This window comes from Lactuca serriola, chromosome 9 (genome assembly GCF_051521515.1).
Source record: "Lactuca serriola cultivar US96UC23 chromosome 9, Lser_US96UC23_V15, whole genome shotgun sequence".
Classification (NCBI taxonomy): Eukaryota; Viridiplantae; Streptophyta; class Magnoliopsida; order Asterales; family Asteraceae; genus Lactuca; species Lactuca serriola.
Window position 1 is genome coordinate 32013003 of NC_136416.1, and position 19650 is coordinate 32032652.

A 19650-nucleotide genomic window follows, 5' to 3' on the forward strand; every position below is an offset into this window, starting at 1 on the left:
GTATCAAAACTTTGTTGATTCTTAATCATCATGCTCACACTTCGCCATTCCTTGCGAAGTCCCATAATGAAAGTTAAATTGAATTCCATGATAGATCTAGTGATATCATACCTATTGCAGCGAAACACAAGCTCATTCAGACGATCATAGTAACTTTCAAGAGTTTCTGCATCCTTTTGTCTGAATTCCTTCAGTTCAATCAGACATTGCTTCACAGAATTGATCTTCGTCTTTTCGCTACCTTGATACTTCTCTTTTAGAGTATTCCAGATGTCTTTTGCCGTTTTACAACTACGAATGTAATTGTAAACCACAGGAGGTAGAGCACCTCTTAGTTCCCTCATGCACCTCTTTTCATTATCCTTCAGTCGTTTTCGTTGATCTTCAACATGAGGAGATCCAGTAGATGGACCAATTTGTTGAACATTTGCAGGAGCTTGAACTGTTCCATCGATACAATTCCAAAGTTCTTCATCAATTCCATTTAAGTAATCTTCCATTCTATCAGCCCACTGATCATAGTATTCTGGAATCAACATCGGAATTTTGGTTGAAGAACCAAGCAAATGAGAGAAAGAAGTCATTGTATTCATGTTGAAGTTTGCCATTGATGAACAAAAAAATCTCTGAAAACTTAAGAACTTGATGAATTTCAGAATTCGATCAAACGAATTGATCAAAAATCACTAATCGATTACTCGACTAAACAATTCAAATACAGAATCAATTCAAATCTGAAGATCAAAAGTGATTTTCAAAACCAAAATTGCGTGGAAAATTTTGAGTAAATTTTGCAACTCAAAAAGCAAATGATTCTTATACGAAAATCAAATCTAAGCAGTTTGAATCCTGCTCTGATACCAATTGATGAGAATTGTTATCGAGAATTAAGATACGAAACAATAGATTTGAATGATGAAAGATAATGAACACACGAAGTAAATATTAACCAGATCTCGTTTTATTAAGACTGATTACAGAGTAAGCTGAAGAGAGATATTGTGTTTCGATATCGTCTGTCTACTTCAAGCCTAAGTCCCTATTTATAGGAAACTTACAAAAAGTATACTAAGTCTATACATTGAAACTTCGCATGCTACACTTCGCATATAAAATTGACTTAGTAAAATAACATACAAAATGCGAATCATTACAAGACACACTATTCGACTTTTACAACTAACATCTACAGTATGCATTTTGTATTGTTTATAGCACTTGTGTTGCTGCTTCCTTCTTCCTAAGTCCACTCCATCCATCCCCTTTTAATCTCTTGATTTGTTGGTAGATGATAAACACAAGGCCATTAACTTGTATTTTTTTTCTTGCTTCTCATTTGGGATGACGACGATGAGGATACAGGAGGTTTCAAACCTCCTGATTTAACCAAACTCCATTACAAAATATATATGATCAACCCTCAACTTTTGATTTGTACGGTTTTGGTCCCTTGCTTTAAAAAATAATTAAAAATCTAGTCGTAAACAAAGAAACTTCAATTAAAATTTTCAAAGTTTACCCTATTATAGAAAAATCCTTTCAATTGAATCCAAATTTTTTAATGTAAAATTTCATAAAGTTATTTATATTTTTTTTATAATATTGATTTATTTTAGATAAAGTATGCCTTAGATTAATTAATTTTTTAGAAATTATTAATTTCTTACCATTTTGTTAGTGACTTAAAGGATATTTTTATAAATGGATATTGTATTATTATTTTGGAATGGAATGTTATAGGATTAGATTAATTAATATCATATCAGTTTTTTTTTCAATTTTAATGTGAAATCTATATATATATATATATATATATATATATATATATATATATATATATATATATATATATAAGAAAAACACCTATATCGGCGACGCCTTTAGTGGCGACAATAGGTTATTACTGGGGACTGGTCTTTAGCGGCGACATGAGCTTATTAGCGGCGACATGCCTTTAGCGACGACAAACAAGCAATAACGGCGACAATTTGATTAATAGCGACAAAACATCAACGTCAACGCACTACAAGAAATTAGAGTATTACCGGCGACGGGCGTCGCCGCTAATACCTTTAGCGGCGACACGTCGCCGCTAAAGGGTCGTTGCTATTGGTTCGTCGCTAATGCTTCTTTGGTCACCGCTATTGCCTTCTGTCGCCACTAAAGACGTGTCATTGCTAATAGTATCTGTCACCGCTAAAGGTGTCGCCACTATTTATATGTATTTGTATACATACAAATACACATACATACATAATACACATACAAAATACCCATATACATAAAAAAACACATAAACATACATAATTTACATACAAAATACACGTATACATATAAATGATCATACAAAAACACATATACATACATAAAAATACACATATACATACAAATGCAAATATAAATACATATCCACATCTACAAACACAAAATACACATACAAATACACATCTAAAATATCAAATTTTCGTCATGAACAGTGGCGGTGACGGTATACTCCGGCAAGAAGGTGGGAAATGGAGAGGAAGAGGGGAAACACAGAAGTAGATCAAGGAAGAAAGTGAAGACGAACCAGATTTTGTTGTCGATGTTCTTTAGCGGCGACGGGCGGCCTTTAGCAGCGACACATCGGAGGGAAAACAATCTGGGGTTTCCTATGTCGTTGGATCATTGCTTAAATCGACGGGTGGGGTTGAAATGACGCGGATCGCCAACATAAGCCTTTAGCGGCGACACATCGGAGGGAAAATAACGCAGGGTTTTCTATGTCCTCCTAGTCGTTGGATCATCGTCTAAGTCAACGGTTAAGGTTGAAATGATGCGGATCGCCAACATAAGCCTTTAGCGGCGACGGACACTTTTAGCGGCGACAAAAACGCATTTGTTTGATGTCGCTGCTAAAAGTGACCGTCGCTGCTAAAGGTGTCGCCGCTATTGTCTGTTATTCTTGTAGTGATGTTACGACAGGTCGCCGCTAATACTATTAGCGGCGACAAGCCCCACTTTTAGCGACGACGCTTGTCGCTGGTAATACTCTAATTTCTTGTAGTGTAACGATCCTACGATCCTACCGAAAAACGATTCCAGTAAGATCGAGATCGATTTACTTGGATAGGATGGTACGATCTTTCTATCAAAATCGCAATTTTAACAACCATGATCCAAGCTAACTACTTTTGCAATCACAATTTTAAAACAATCGACAAGAATGGATAAGATTTTCACCAAACACCCAATGAGGCTAATGTGATAAAAGTCTTTTTGGGGTGGCAGAATCTTTTATTTATGAAATTAGAGATATAAAAGAGGCAAAAAACCCCCTACTGGTCTCACCTAACTGCTCAAAGCTTTTAATCGTCGTAATAAAATTAATCACGTGATTGATGAATTTCAAAGTAAATCCATCCAGCATGGATGCCTTGCCTTGTCACTCAGTCAACACCATACAGCTTCTTTAATTTCACCAAGAGAGAACTCCGATTCAAGTGCTTCATTTTCAAAGGGAGAAATTGTTATGAATATGTTTTTAATGCACTTTGGGGTCGTGGTTCACCTGAATTGAAAATTTTGTGGAGACAAAAAATCCAAAATTTATTTTTTATGACGAAGGATCTGGCTGTAGCACCCCACCAACTGATAACCCATTTATTCTGGATCTCCTCTTTTTCTGTGCAAATATTTTGTGTTTTCGACTCCCTCCACTTCCTATTGAATCCGCGATTTTTGTTTACAAGCATTTAAGTACATAAATAACAATTTTACTTGGATATTGAGGTAAAAAGATAATTAAAAGGCATTTGTTGCACTCAATTATTGAAATCAAACCAACGAGTTAATACCCAGTGGTGATGGCTAGACCATAGATGGAGATGAAGAAAATAAAGAGATATTTTAATGGCGGCTTTGAAAAATGTGTTTTCATTATCTTTAAATGGAGCATAGTTGCCTATCCATGATTTCAATTAAACATGGCTGATGTTCAAGGTTACTTCATTCTCTTTCTCATAAGTGTCATATCCACGATCTTGCTACCAGTGCTATTCAAGTTGAGTCGTGCGAGGTCTAAACCTCGCATTCCACCGAGCCCATTTGCCCTTCCCATCCTCGGGCATCTCCACCTTCTCAGTCCAAGTCCTCATCGAGCTTTTCATAAGCTTTCTCTCCAATATGGGCCAGTTTTCCGCATCTTGCTAGGCTCCAAACCTTGTGTTGTTGTCGGGTCACCAGAAACAGCGAAAGAATTATTTAAAACATATGAAAATGTCTTTCTAGACAGACCCCATAACTCATCAATGGATTATCTTGCCTACGGAGGCCGTGGCTTCATCTTTGCTCCTTACGGATCCTACTGGAAGTTCTTGAAGAAGATAGTCATGTCAGAACTCCTCAATGCTAAAACACTAGACTCCCTCCTTCCAGTTAGGCGCGATGAAATTCATCGGTTTTTAAGATATTTATCAGAAAAGGCCAAAGTTGGGAAGTCGGTGGAACTCGAAGGGGAGTTGATGAAGATGACGAGCAATATTATGTCAAGAATGCTTATGAGCAACACGTGTACAGACGAAGAGGACGACGCAGGGGACATAAGGAAGATAGTTACAGACATAAATGAACTCATTGTAACATTTAACCTTTCGGATCATATATGGTTCTTGAAGAATCTTGATTTGCAAGGGATTGGAAAAAAGTCAAAGCATATTCGTGGAAGATTTGATGCCTTGATAGAAAAGATCATGAAGAAGCATGAAGAGGCAAGAAAGAAGAATGAGAAAGGAGAAGTTAAGGACTTGCTCGACCTTTTACTCGATATCTCAGAAGATGAACGCATGGAGATAAAGTTGACCAGAGAAAACATTAAAGCCTTCATTTTGGTAATACTCCACATATCATATCTTATCGGTTTTGGCTACTACTGACATAGCTGTGATCAAATTGCAGGATATAATTGCGGCAGGAACAGACACTTCCGCCATTACTACCGAGTGGGCTTTGGCGGAACTTGTAAACCATCCCAACATAATGAAAAAAGCTGTTGAAGAAATCGAGAAAGTTGTGGGAAAAGACAGACTTTTACAAGAATCAGACATACCAAACCTTCCTTATCTCCAAGCAATCGTGAAGGAATCACTACGTCTCCACCCCGCAGCACCAGTGATTCTAAGACTTTCAACAGAAGATTGCACTTTGGGAGGTTATCATATTCCAGCAAAGACTAGTATTCTTTTTAACGTATGGGGTGTTGGCCGAGATCCATCCTATCGGGAAAACCCACTTGAATTCAGGCCTGAAAGATTTGAAGAGAAGCAGTTCGATCTTAGAGGACAACAGTTTCAGTTGTTACCATTTGGGAGTGGGAGGAGGATGTGCCCAGGGATTTCGTTAGGGTTGATGCTGGTTCATGTAACCCTTGGTTGTATGATTCAGTGCTTCGATTGGAAGGCTGGAAAAGATGGGAATTTAACTAGTGTTGACATGGAAGAGGGTATGGGGATCACAATTCCTAGAGCTAACCCTTTGGTTTGTGTTCCTGTTACAAGACTTGATCCTATCGCAATGTCTATATAATATGTCGAACATTGAGTTCAATTCGCAACAAGTTTTTCGGTTTATCCGCCGAGATACGCCCTTCTACATGGAACTGTCGTCAAGCATTCAAGGGTATTTGCTTCGTTGTATGTATTTTATGTTTTTGTGTCAAAATATATGTGAATATTACTAATCTACAAAGAAAATATATATTAATAACTATTTTCAAAAAGAAAAATGACTTTTTAGGATGATAAAATATTATTTTATTAAATATTTAGTCATTTTATATGATTTACTATTGCATTCATTCAAGAAGAAGAAACAAAATTTTAAGCAGGCATTCCAACTTTTTATATGGTTTACCATTAACTTTTGAGTAAATTACACGAATGGTCCCTATGATTTGGGGTTATTTGTATGTTTGGTCCCTAAGTTATTTTTTTAACTTGGAAAGTCCATACAGTTTATTTTTGCTGCACGTTTGGTCCCTGTCATATTTAAAAAGAGTATTTTGTACTTGATTTTTTTAATTTATTTAAATAAAGTGAGGTAGATAAGGTAAGGTGATGTGAGGTGGAAGTGAGGTTGCGGGTGTGTTTATTTAAATAAATTAAAAATCAAAGACAAAATACTCTTTTTAGGTAAGACAATGATCAAGATCGCAACAAAAACAAACAGTAAGAACCTCCCGAGTTAAAAAAATAAGTTAGAGACCAAACGTGCAAATTAACCCAAACCATAGGGACCATTCGTGTAATTTACTCTTTTTTATAAATGATTTACCGTTAGTGTGGTTTATCTTCTCCGATCAACATCATCCATTTCAAACGACAAACACCACCATTCATAATTGGCTTTCACCACCACGACCACTCATCTCCACAGTTCAGCACAAAGAAACTAATCTAAATTCGGTTTCAACTTGCAACAAAATAGCTACAAACCTCCTACAGAAAAAGGAAAAGGGTGATAGTGGTAGGGTGGTTTTCACAAAACATATGGAGAGGGGAACTAGTCAGGAAAAGGTGTGAGCAACGACATGAGAAATTTCAACATAGCAAAGGACCAGAAGAGGTGGGGGAGTTTTATTCTGCGTGGAAAGGATGAGACTAAGGTTGTGTAATGTTTTTAAAAATTAAACATGCAAATGGTGTTTCCTTTATAAGGGTGCCATTAATATTAAAACTAACAAATCCCTAGAATAAAAAAAGTTACATAAAGAATGTTTCTAAATGGGGATTTTGTACCCAACTTACCCACTTAACCTAAATTTTGCCCCGAGAAGGCAAAAGTTAGGCTTGTTGTGAACCTGTTGTCGAAGGACGCCAGGTGGAGTTTGATTGTTCGATCAATTTCTCTGGTCGAACTAATGGCGACGACATGGGTCGAGTTCACACGCAAGTCTAGGGAGGAGTATGTGGATACTACTGAGGTTGAGAGGGTGACTCGAGAGTTCCTAACTCTAGACGATTGAGATGGAGTAGATGATGGAGATCACCGATAATTTTATGGAAAGGGCATTGTTCTGCTCCGACTACATGGACACCAAGGCCATGAAGATGATCTAGTATTCTGATATAATATGGACTAAGATCCAAGAGTTTGTGAGTTCATCCAAGTGTCATACCCTCGGAGAGATGATTATGATAACCCAAAAATGGGAGTGGGAGCTCGAGACGCAACAACATAAGAGGAACCAAGCACAGGTTCAGACATAGTCAACATCACCAAAGAAGTGCAAGGCTATTGATTCGATTTCAAGGGGTCAGAAGAGCTATGACCAATTTGGCATACGAGGGGGTTTGTCGTGTGTTTGTATCTGGTTGTTCAACTACGACAAGGAGGGTCATTTCAGAAGGGATTGCAAGCAAGGGATGTTGACATACTTCCACTGTAATCAGATTGGCCACAAGAAGGTTGATTGTCCCAGTTTATCTGTAAGAGGGGCGATAAATCCTGCTCCAGCTACATTGATGATCATAGATGGCCGCTAAGGCAAGGCGAAGGCTTGTAGAGCTTTTCAGCTCACAACTAAGGATGCTAGAGCAGTACTAGATGTTCTCACTTGTATGTTACTCTTTTTTATTTTTTATGTTGCTTTATCCTTTATGCACTTATTATTATGCTTGTGATTATGTATGTTCCTAATCAACTTTATGCTTACTTTAGTATTGTTTGATTTATGAGCTAGTCGATCATTTGTATCCCTCGCATTTAGCAAGAGTTTTGATATTGTTCTAGGAGCGTTGGACCACACTCTTATGGTCGAGATACCTGATCATCGAACAGTTAGCGCTTCGAGGTATTACCATGATTGTAACACCCGTTTTCCGTCTAAGTATTTCGAAGTAGGTTACTAACAATATGGAGAGTTATTTAAACAAGATTAAATTTTATAGAGAAATAAGTAGCCGAAATAAGTAAATGACATCTATAGACGGAAATATATAAATTAAAGTAGTTACAATAAGGTCTATCAAATTAAAAGAAGAGTAGACACATTATTAATGTTAGTGTTTAACAATAACACTAATAAGTTAAGGGGCTTTAGTGCAATTTTGAAATCAACAATTTGTAAAGGGAATCGAGTCGGAGTATGTTTCGTCAATAAGTCAAGCTTCAGGGATCAGGGTTGCCGAATACAAAGCTTGGATATGTTTGTCCCTTGCATCAGGCGCAGGTGGTGTAGTGCCTCCTCCTCCTGTCTCCTCCTCCTATCTCGTTTAGACGTATCCATCGACTCCTTACAAAAACCAACCATAACTACAAAATAAGGAGGATATATGTTCTTAGGCGTCAATCGAGAGAGAGAGAGAGAGAGAGAGAGAGAGAGAGAGAAAGAGAGAGAGACTTGAATTTAAGTATAATTTAATTGAATGACATCTTGAACTATATGGACTGAATTACCTGATTAAATGAAGTACGTATATAGATGAGACTTGAATTAAGTTCTAGCAAATGTATGTGGGTTTAAATTATATTTAAATAGGATTGATAAATTATTTAACTATTTATTAGCTAATAGTCATATGAACTAAATGCACACGAGAATACTTAATAACATGATTTGAAAGGGTAAATCGATCAATACGTTCTTTAATAATAATGCAAATAAGTATGATACTAAGTATTATTAAGCAATATTTTAAGCATGAGCTAAGTGTAGATTATTTATACGGGTTGTATGTGTTTAGGGAGCTGGACAGTCCATCTTAACCAGTTTAGTGGTTTTATTCTGTGATTTATGCTTCATGTGAGTTTTCCTTCATATTATCCGTGAGTCAAAGGCACTAAGGCCGACCCACTAGTTATGTTAAAGTATGATGATTGTCTTTGTGATAAATTTTAGTTGTGCATGTATTTCTTGATGAATTTTGTGTGATATTATGTGGTAGTGGTAGGGGTGAAATAGACCCGGTATCCAGTTGAAATAGACCAAAAGGCAGGTCGAGCACCTAGATATGCTCGACATTATCCAGTTGAAATAGACTGAAGGGGAAGGTCGAGCACCCATATATGCTCGACATTATCCCTTGAAGTATACTGAAGGGGCAAGTCGAGCACCCAGATATGCTCGACATTATCCGGTTGAAATAGATCGAAGGGGCGGTTCGAGCACCCAGATATGCTCGACATTATCCGATTGAAATAGACCGAAGGGGCAGGTCGAGCACCCAGATATGCTCGGCATTATCCGATTGAAATAGAGCGAAGGGGCAGGTCGAGCACCCAGATATGCTCGACATTATCTGGTTGAAATAGACCGAAGGGGTAGGTCGCGTACCCAGATATGTGTGACATTATGTTTGTTCTGTATGTAGTATGCTGGGGGAACTCGGTAAGCTTTGTGCTTGCAGTTCTCAGTTTTATGTTTCAGGTACTACCAGTTTGAAAGCAAAAGGCCCGACTTGATCGCAACGCATCCACCCATGTTTCCGTATTATGATGGTTTTAGGATTTTACTCTAATAACTTCTTATAAAGTACTTTGGAATATATATAAAAAAAGGATGTTACATGTTGACTTTAACTAAAATCAATGTTTTGGTTGAATTAAAATGAAATTTTACCTAAAAATTTTGGGATGTTACAAGTTGGTATCAGAGCCTTGGCTTGAGGAATTTGGACGTACTATCGGGTATGTCTGAACTTAAACTGAGGATTTGGTAAAATTTTTCAAAAACAAATATATTTTTAAGAAAAGAGTGTTTCTAAGACAAGAAAGGGTGTAGTGCATGCAATTAGTCGAGTTCAAGTAAGTTTTCCCAAAATACCCATACATGTTATCTAATATGATTTGATTTGTGAATCCGTGAATTACATGCTAGCTAGGGCTAAGGATCTGCTTAGTTTTGCTTGATAGAATGTTATTAGAGATTCCTTTGTATGCCTATTATATGATATTGTAGACTTGCATGCTAGTACTGATTAGTCAGTGGTAGATTGGCCTGATCTTTGATGCCTTGTAGCCTAAGAGGAATTGGATGTTATGCTAAATTTGAAATCTTTCTTGGTAGGAAGTGAGATTAAGATGTCCTCTGTTTTAGTTGTGACTTGGAGTGTTATTGCACGAATGTTGCCTGCTTTGTGGTTTGTAGGACTCATGATGATGTGACTTAACTATTAAGTGAATATGTTAGGTCACATGTGTGCATGGGTTAGATAATCTCAGAGTGACGGATTTGACCATACTGGACAGATCTTGTCTGAGTCCAACCATTGTAGGTATGGGTCTTTCACTCGAAGGATTATCTAAGCTCTGACGCGTGTGATTGTATTCATGAAGTGGTTAACTTACATTACTGGGAGTTCTTCAGCAACTGATGGTAGGGTGAGGTCGGGAACCTAGGAGAGCCTAGGATGTGTTGTAGTGGGTTGGACTATGTTGTTTAGCGATAGGTATTTACTTGAGAATGTGTGTATAAGAATGGATAGGACGAATGCGGACATGAGTTGTTACTTAGAGGACCTGAGATGCTTCTTGAGGAAAGTATGGATAAGTGTGGAAGGTAGTATTGGGCCCATACTACTGGAGGCATAGGATCCATACTTGACTCGAGGAAAATTGTGGGTTCTAAGGAACTGGTTAAGTAAGGAAGCACGGTTAGTACCATGATTCGTTGCGGTGTATTTCTGCCTTTATCGGTTTATCGGGTATTATCGTCCAGGTTGAGGATGTGTCAGATGATTATTCGAGCCTCAGTGGCCATACCTATTGGGATTTAATGGTGCAGAAATATGGAAGGTAGTTGATTTTGAGGTCTGTAGGCCCTTTCAAAAGTAGTGACAGTTGATTCGTGGGACTCGAGAAGGAAGTGAGTGTGATGATTTGCTCGAGGATTGTAGCCAGAGATTAAGTGATTTGCAGATGGATTGGGATGTCACTATCATCGTCAGGGGTTATGTACTTCCATCTTTCCACGATCATAGGAAAGAGAGAGTGGTCATGTGATTTTCAGGGATGGGATATAGTCCCGACATGAGTCTAGAAGATTGTGGTTTTCTAGTCGATGAGTATGGTAGTGTTAGAAGACACAACAGAGTTTTACGGTATGGTTGCTTTGAGATGAGATCAGGGGTATGCTTTCATGAAATTAATTAGGACAAGTGCTAGTTGATTGTTTCAGGAACCAAGGGAAGTGAATCAGTAATAGCAACTTTGGTTGTCTCAGATGTATCCTGACTAAGAGAATGATGCTTCTAATAATTATAAGTAATGCTCGTGATGAATTATGTGTTGGGGAATTAGGTGAGGAGTGTGGTAGTTCATGTGTTTCTAGATGGATAATTGGTGTCATGAGTGGGCAAAATTATTTTTTGTGAATGGGATTCTAATATTAGAGGTGGTTATGATTGGGAGGTTTTTTTTCGAGGGTTCCATCTAAGATCTAGGACAACTTTGTGTTTGCTTGGTTCTTATCTAAAGGACCGATTTGAGATGTGGTATGCCTGCAACATCATTTGGTGTTAGTTTGAACCCTAAGTGGGGGAGAACAAGTTATTTTGGTTGAAGGATCATTGCTATGGTTGAGTTCTTGATTTTAGCAGAATAGGTTGTAGGAATTGCAGTTCGGGTACTTAGAACTTCATTTCCAGATTTGGTCATGACGAAGGTATAGGGAAAGATATCATTAGATGTATGTGTTTAGGAATGCAAGAGTCATCTTTGCGGCAAATAGGTGTTGGATAAGGAGCCGGTTATAGCTAGTGGATTCCTTTCGGAATATCGTTGAATAGATCAAGAGGCCTTTGGGATGCTCAGGTTGAGCATCGAGTGTTGAGGGAATCCTCGACACGTTGCATAGATTGCTTTCCCTATTCTAGGGTGGGCAGTATTGATTGGTAAATAATCTTCAAAGTTTGGTATGTTTAGTCTGTCATGGGTTTCATGCAAGTAGTGTATTGGGTTATTGGGTTGGTTGTATATGCAGTCTCGATCATTGGTCTTCTCCTGCTTAAAAAAGAGTGGAGGTTCTTCAAAAGTTTCAAGTTGTGTCAGTTGAAGTTCAATGGATGCGTCCACCTATCATCAATTTCTGTGTGCTTTAAATTTTTGTTGGTTTCTTGGTATGTTTACCCTCAATTATGGTGGGGAATTTTGGAGTATAGCATGTTCAGGTTTTTGCAGCATTCCTAGACCACCGTGGGAGTTTTCTCGAGCTAGTTATGTATTGGTGGAATCTATTCAGTTTCAATCAAGGGTGGGATCTTGTATTGATCATTCATGAGAATGTTTCCGTTAACGGTTGAGGCTCGTCTAGTTTGCATTGATACCAATCCGTACTGTGAGATGAATTGTGTGTGATCGAAGAGTATAGCTCAAGTAGTGTTCATATAGCATTGAGAGGGATGTTGTTTGGATTCCTGCAAGTTGGTGGACTGATGGTTGAGTATCTTTAGCTCCATGTGGTACTAGTCACGAGTCTTCGGGCTATGAATGTGATGATGGCAAGATCGGTTTTGTACCATGAGCTTATTGTTTAGTGGATATCATGTGTCGGTGTATCGTAAACTAATGGTTGTACGATCTATATGGGTAAGACCTGATAGTCTTTTGATTGAGACTCTTAGGTCTCGGATCGTTAGCTTTCTTGGCGTTTTGGGTGTTAGTGCATTGTGGGAGTTGGTAGATTCGGTGACCAATTGGTTGGATCATGTAGGCAGTTAAAAGTTGTTACGAATGATGGTTGTGCTTTAGTAGCCACTTGCATACTATTTATTTTATGAACTTTGGTTGCTTGAGGGCTATCTATCAAGAGTTCAGTTACCAAAGTTGGGCATCAATTATAGAATCTTGAGCCATGAAGTCCATTGTGAATGTCTCGAGCGATTCGTAAGGAGGGGGCACACTTGAGTTGGCATGGGATTTGGATGTAGTGTGAGAATTTTTGGATTGACCATCCTTATACTGGTGGGATCAGCAAGTTGATGATGACTTGTTAGGAAGTCAAGCATGAATTTGAGGTTGTAGGGCGCCACCTCTGAATTGAGGATTTGGTGTAATTCACTATCGGTATATTTTGAGCATTCTTTCTGCATAATCGAATGGTATTCCTAGTCAGGGACTAGCGGTGAGTACAATGAATAGATGATCATTAGTCATACGGAATGGTTCAGGAAGTTCAGTCTTCAGCTAGGAAGAGAAGAGAGTTGTTACGGTTGAGTCTTTTTCAATTTATTAGGTTGTTTGTTGGCAATTGTGGGATACCGAGTGGTCTCTAAGTATTTCAAAATAGGGTTACTAACAATATGGATAGTAATTTAAACAAGAATAAATTTTATAGAGAAATAAGTAGTCATAATAAGTAAATGACATCTATAGATGGAAAGATATATATTAAAGGAGTTAAAATAAGGTCTGTCAAATTAAAAGAAGTGTAGACACATTATTAATCTTAGTAATTAATAATAACACTAATAAGTTAATAAGTTAAGGGGATTTAGTGCAATTTTGAAATAAACAATTTTTAAGGGGAATCAAGTTAGGATATGTTTCATTAATAAGTCAAGCTTCATGGATCAGGGCTGCCGAATACAAAGCTTGGATATGTTTGTCCCCTACATCAGGCGTAGGTGGTGCAGTGCCTCCTCCTCCTGTCTCGTTTAGATGTATCCATCCGCTCCATACAAAAACCAACCATAGCTAGAGAGCGGTATGAAAGATTGCCATGATCAAGCGGAAGTGGGAGATGAGGAGGCTGCCACCAAACTATGGCATCCGTATGAGATCTCACTGGAGCATTAGTTGAGAGAAAAAGGTGGGGATAGTTTACCGAGAACGGGATCATTCCTTCAGCTCCAGCTCTACTTGACACCATGAACCCGGTGAGGATGCGTTTTCTGGTGGCTACGTTATTCTCCGGCATTTGCATGGGCCTCCGATGAATCATGTATGTTCTCTAGAGCAATGAAGGCAGGTAAGATTCAATTTATCCTCTAATTTCTTATCTCTCATCGGTGACTTCGATTAGAGAGAGATTAATTGATGGTTTTTAATCCCTTTTTCTTGGCCTAATGATTTTCCGGCGACTGTCTTGGGACCTCCAGCAGCATCAGTAGGGAAGAAGGCGAGGTGCTAGTCTTCGATGGGCATAAAGAAAGTGAGGAAATCAATAACAGTAAGGGTGTCGGTCTGCGTAACTCATAAGTTGGTTGTGAGGTTGCGCTTCTAATGAATGAAGATTCAACAACCACCGAGGGTTGCTCTAGTGCGTCGCCTGGAAGCTAGGTACGATGTTCGACTCTTGTTGGGCTTTTAATGGATTGGTGTGTATCAAGTTAGCTAATGGGTTGGTGGCATGTAATGGCTTATGTGAATCGGAATTATTTTAGATCATATTTAATATAAATAGGGTGATAATCTATATTTGTGAAACTTATTTATAATTTAATTGAATGATATCTTGAAGTGTATGGAGTAAATTACCTGATTAAATGATATATGTATATAGATCAGACTTGAATTAATTTCTAGCAAATGTATGTGGGTTTAAATTATATTTAAATGAGATTGATAAATTATCTAACTATTTATTAGCTAATAGTCATATGAACTAAATGCACACAACAATACTTAATAACAGGATTTGAAAGGGTAAATCGATCAATGCATTATTTAATAATAATGCAAATAAGTATGATACTAAGTATTATGATGCAATATTTTAAGCATGCACTAAGTGTAGATGATTGATATGGGTTGTTGGTATTTAGGGAGTTGGACAGTCCTTCTTAACCACTTTAGTGGTTTTATTCTGTGATTTCTGCTTCAGGTGAGTTTTCCTTTGTAGTATCTGTAGGTTGAAGGCACCAAGGCCAACCCACTAGTTATGTTATAGTATGATGATTGTCTTTGTGATAATTGTCAGTTGTGCATGTATTACTTGATGAATTCTGTGTAATATTATGTGGTTGTGGTAGGGGTGAAATAGACCCGGTATCCGGTTGAAATAGATCGAAGGGCAAGTAAGCACCCATATATGCTTGACATTATTTGGTTGAAATAGACCAAAGGGGCAGGTTGAGCACCCATATATGTTCGACATTATCCGGTTGAAATAGACTGAAGGGGCAGGTCGAGCACCCAGATATGCTCGGCATTATCCGATTGAAATAGACCGAAGGGGCAGCCCGAGCACCCAGATATGCTCGGCGTTATCTGGTTGAAATAGAATGAAGGGGTAGGTCACACACCCAGATATGTGTGGCAGTATGTTTGTTCTGTATGTGGTATGTTGGGGGAACTCACTAAGATTTGTGCTTACGGTTTTCAGTTTTATGATTCAGATAGTATCAGTTTGAAAGGAAAGGGCCCAACTTTACTACCATACTCATCGACAAGAAAACCACAATCTTCTAGACTCATGTCGCGACTATATCCCATCCCTGAAAATCACATGACCACTCTCTCTTTCCTATGATCGTGGAAAGATGGAAGTACATAACCCCTGACGATGATAGTGACATCCCAATCCATCTGCAAATCACTTAATCTCTGGCTACAATCCTCAAGCAAATCATCACACTCACTTCCTTCTCGAGTCCCACGAATCAACTGTCACTACTTTTGAAAGGGCCTACAGACCTCAAAATCAACTACCTTCCACGTTTCTGCACCATTAAAGCCCAATAGTTATGGCCACTGAGGCTCAAACAATCATCTGACACATCCTCAACCTGGACGATAATACCCGATAAACCGATAAAGGCAGAAATACACCGCAACGAATCATGGTACTAACCGTGCTTCCTTCCTTAACCAGTTCCTTAGAACCCACAATTTTCCTCGAGTCAAGTATGGATCCTATGCCTCCAGTAGTATGGGCCCAATACTACCTTCCACACTTATCCATACTTTCCTCAAGAAGCATCTCATGTCCTCTAAGTAACAACTCATGTCCACATTCGTCCTATCCATTCTTATACACACATTCTCAAGTAAATAACTATCGCTAAACAACATAGTCCAACCCACTACAACACATCCTAGGCTCTCCTAGGTTCCTGATCTCACCATACCATCAGTTGCTGAAGAACTCCCAGTAATGTAAGTTAACCACTTCATGAATACAATCACACGCGTCAGAGCTTAGATAATCCTTCGAGTGAAAGACCCATACCTACAATGGTTGGACTCAGACAAGATCTGTCCAGTATGGTCAAATCCGTCACTCTGAGATTATCTAACCCATGCACACGTGTGACCTAACATATTCACTTAATAGTTAAGTCACATTATCATGAGTCCTACAAACCACAAAGCAGGCAACATTCGTGCAGTAACACTCCAAGTCACAACTAAAATAGAGGACATCTTAATCTCACTTCCTACCAAGAAAGATTTCAAATCTAGCATAACATCCAATTCCTCTTAGGCTACAAGGCATCAAAGATCAGGCCAATCTACCACTGACTATTCAGTACTAGCATGCAAGTCTACAATATCATATAATAGGCATACAAAGGAATCTCTAATAACATTCTATCAAGCAAAACTAAGCAGATCCTTAGCCCTAGCTAGCATGTAATTCACGGATTCACATATCAAATCATATTAGATAACATGTATGGGTATTTTGGGAAAACTTACTTGAACTCGGCTAATTGCATGCACTACACCCTTTCTTGTCTTAGAAACACTCTTTTCTTAAAAATATATTTCTTTTTGAAAAAATTTACCAAATCCTCAGTTTAAGTTCAGACATACCCGATAGTACGTCCAAATTCCTCAAGCCAAGGCTCTGATACCAACTTGTAACATCCCAAAATTTTTAGGTAAAATTTCATTTTAATTCAACCAAAACATTGATTTTAGTTAAAGTCAACATGTAACATCCTTTTTTTTATATATATTCCGAAGTACTTTATAAGAAGTTATTAGAGTAAAATCCTAAAACCATCATAATACGGAAACATGGATGGATGCGTTGCGATCAAGTCGGGCCTTTTGCTTTCAAACTGGTAGTACCTGAAACATAAAACTGAGAACTGCAAGCACAAAGCTTACCGAGTTCCCCCAGCATACTACATAAAGAACAAACATAATGTTACACATATCTGGGTACGCGGACTACCCCTTCGGTCTATTTCAACCAGATAACGTCGAGCATATCTGGGTGCTCGACCTGCCCCTTCGGTCTATTTCAATCGGATAATGCCGAGCATATCTGGGTGCTCGACCTACCCCTTCGGTCTATTTCAATCGGATAATGTCGAGCATATCTGGGTGCTCGACTTGCCCCTTCGGTATACTTCAAGGGATAATGTCGAGCATATATGGGTGCTCAACCTTCCCCTTCAGTCTATTTCAACTGGATAATGTCGAGCATATCTAGGTGCTCGACCTGCCCTTTGGTCTATTTCAACTGGATACCGGGTCTATTTCACCCCTACCACTACCACATAATATCACACAAAATTCATCAAGAAATACATGCACAACTAAAATTTATCACAAAGACAATCATCATACTTTAACATAACTAGTGGGTCGGCCTTGGTGCCTTTGACTCACGGATAATACGAAGGAAAACTCACATGAAGCATAAATCACAGAATAAAACCACTAAAATGGTTAAGATGGACTGTCTAGCTCCCTAAACACATACAACCCATATAAATAATCTACACTTAGCTCATGCTTAAAATATTGCTTAATAATACTTAGTATCATACTTATTTGCATTATTATTAAAGAACGTATTGATCGATTTACCCTTTCAAATCATGTTATTAAGTATTCTCGTGTGCATTTAGTTCATATGACTATTAGCTAATAAATAGTTAAATAATTTATCAATCCTATTTCAATATAATTTAAACCCACATACATTTGCTAGAACTTAATTCAAGTCTCATCTATATACGTACTTCATTTAATCAAGTAATTCAATCCATATAGTTCAAGATATCATTCAATTAAATTATACTTAAGTTTCAAAACCATAGATTGCTTTCCCTATTCTAGGGTGGGCAGTATTGATTGGTAAATAATCTTCAAAGTTTGGTATGTTTAGTCTGTCATGGGTTTCATGCAAGTAGTGTATTGGGTTATTGGGTTGGTTGTATATGCAGTCTCGATCATTGGTCTTTTCCTTCATAAAGAAGAGTGGAGGTTCTTCAAAAGTTTCAAGTTGTGTCAGTTGAAGTTCAATGGATGCGTCCACCTATCATCAATTTCTGTGTGCTTTAAATTTTTGTTGGTTTCTTGGTATGTTTACCCTCAATTATGGTGGGGAATTTTGGAGTATAGCATGTTCAGGTTTTTGCAGCATTCCTAGACCACCGTGGGAGTTTTCTCGAGCTAGTTATGTATTGGTGGAATCTATTCAGTTTCAATCAAGGGTGGGATATTGTATTTGTGGCAACCCGATATTTCAACTCCTTGTAAGGACCAGAATGGGTCAAGTATTGTAACCGCTTCTAAGTAATAAAATTTACTTTCATAATAAAACGTACAAATAGTTCTATTTAATTTCCTTCTATGATTAAATGTCTTTGAACCATGATCGTATGTGAAAAGAACGCCCAAATCCGACTTCATATAGCGAAGATGTGATTTTTCCAAGTTCGGCTTAGCAACAGACCGCTAAAAACTCGAATCGGAGATCGAGCGACTTTTGGCCGGAATGACCTAAACGAGAATCGAAGGTCTCGACAATGGTATTCCAGCGGTAAAAAGTCTGGCAAAAACCGACATCAGATAAAGAAGTTATGAATTTTCTAAGAAATTCCTTAAACACGATGGATTTTTAATAAATAATAAAAATATAATTTTGGAATTTGCCGACGGTGTCTAAACGAAAGTTGTAGAGCGTAGTCTCACCTACGCAAGGATATAAAGACCATCGAAAACGGAGTTCGTATGAAGAAGATATGGATTTTTGAAGTTTATTAAATATATTATTTATTTATTTAATTCAAAATTCGGATATTATCCGAAGGGGAGTCAGCATCCTCCTCCGAAGTACGCGCTGCGTACTCCTGTACGCCCCGCGTAACCGAGAGGATTGGCCTCGGATCGTCCACGTCGCCATATCCGAGGAATCCGATCCATCCGACCCGTCCGACCCGTCCGACCCGACGTCCCATCCGACCCGGCGTCCCATCCGACCCACCTCCCCAGCAACCCGTCCCATCCGACCCGAGAACCCAACAACCCGTCCCATCCGAACCGAGGCAGTCGAGGCTTCGGTCATGCATGACGTGCGCGTACGCAGCGCGTACGAGCGTACGCCCCGCGTACCGAGGCAGACCAGCCTTCCTATAAATAGAATGCGAGGGTTTCCAAAGAAAGGGTTCATTTCTCTTCTCTCTCTCTCAACATTTCCTCGTTATACGTGTCCGTTCAAACCCGAAGCTCTGGTCTTTTCGGCTCAAGTCCCGAAGGTCGATTTTGCTCCCGAGATTTCCGAGAATCCCGAGGAAAATCCGTTTCCCGAGACGAAACTCTGCTCGGTTTTCCATCTCGCTATCTCCAAAACTTTCAAGTGAGTTTCATACCCCTTAATCAACCGTTTTAATTATTCTAAATACTTTTATATGCTTTCAAGGGGGGGGATTACAAGTAAAACACACGAGTATTATCGTGTGTTCCATAAGGAAACTCTTTTATATACTGTTATAT

General features: G+C 38.5%; 1 protein-coding gene across 1 annotated transcript; it reads left to right on the forward strand.

Moving 5' to 3' along the window:
- The first annotated feature begins 3937 nt into the window (after positions 1–3937).
- On the forward strand, positions 3938–5797 carry LOC145075242 (cytochrome P450 93A3-like). The gene is made up of 2 exons (XM_079021542.1): positions 3938–4868; positions 4936–5797. The coding sequence occupies exons 1-2, from the start codon at positions 3966–3968 to the stop codon at positions 5560–5562; spliced, it is 1530 nt and encodes a 509-aa protein (XP_078877668.1). The 5' UTR covers positions 3938–3965; the 3' UTR covers positions 5563–5797.
- The last annotated feature ends 13853 nt before the right edge of the window (positions 5798–19650 follow it).

What these genes read in the sequence shown, in the direction of transcription:
- LOC145075242 (XM_079021542.1), top strand. Translation starts at nt 3,966, where the DNA reads ATGGCTGATGTTCAAGGTTACTTCATTCTCTTTCTCATAAGTGTCATA. An exon ending in ACATTAAAGCCTTCATTTTG is followed by an intron (nt 4,869 to 4,935) that starts GTAATACTCCAC and finishes ATCAAATTGCAG; the next exon opens with GATATAATTGCGGCAGGAAC.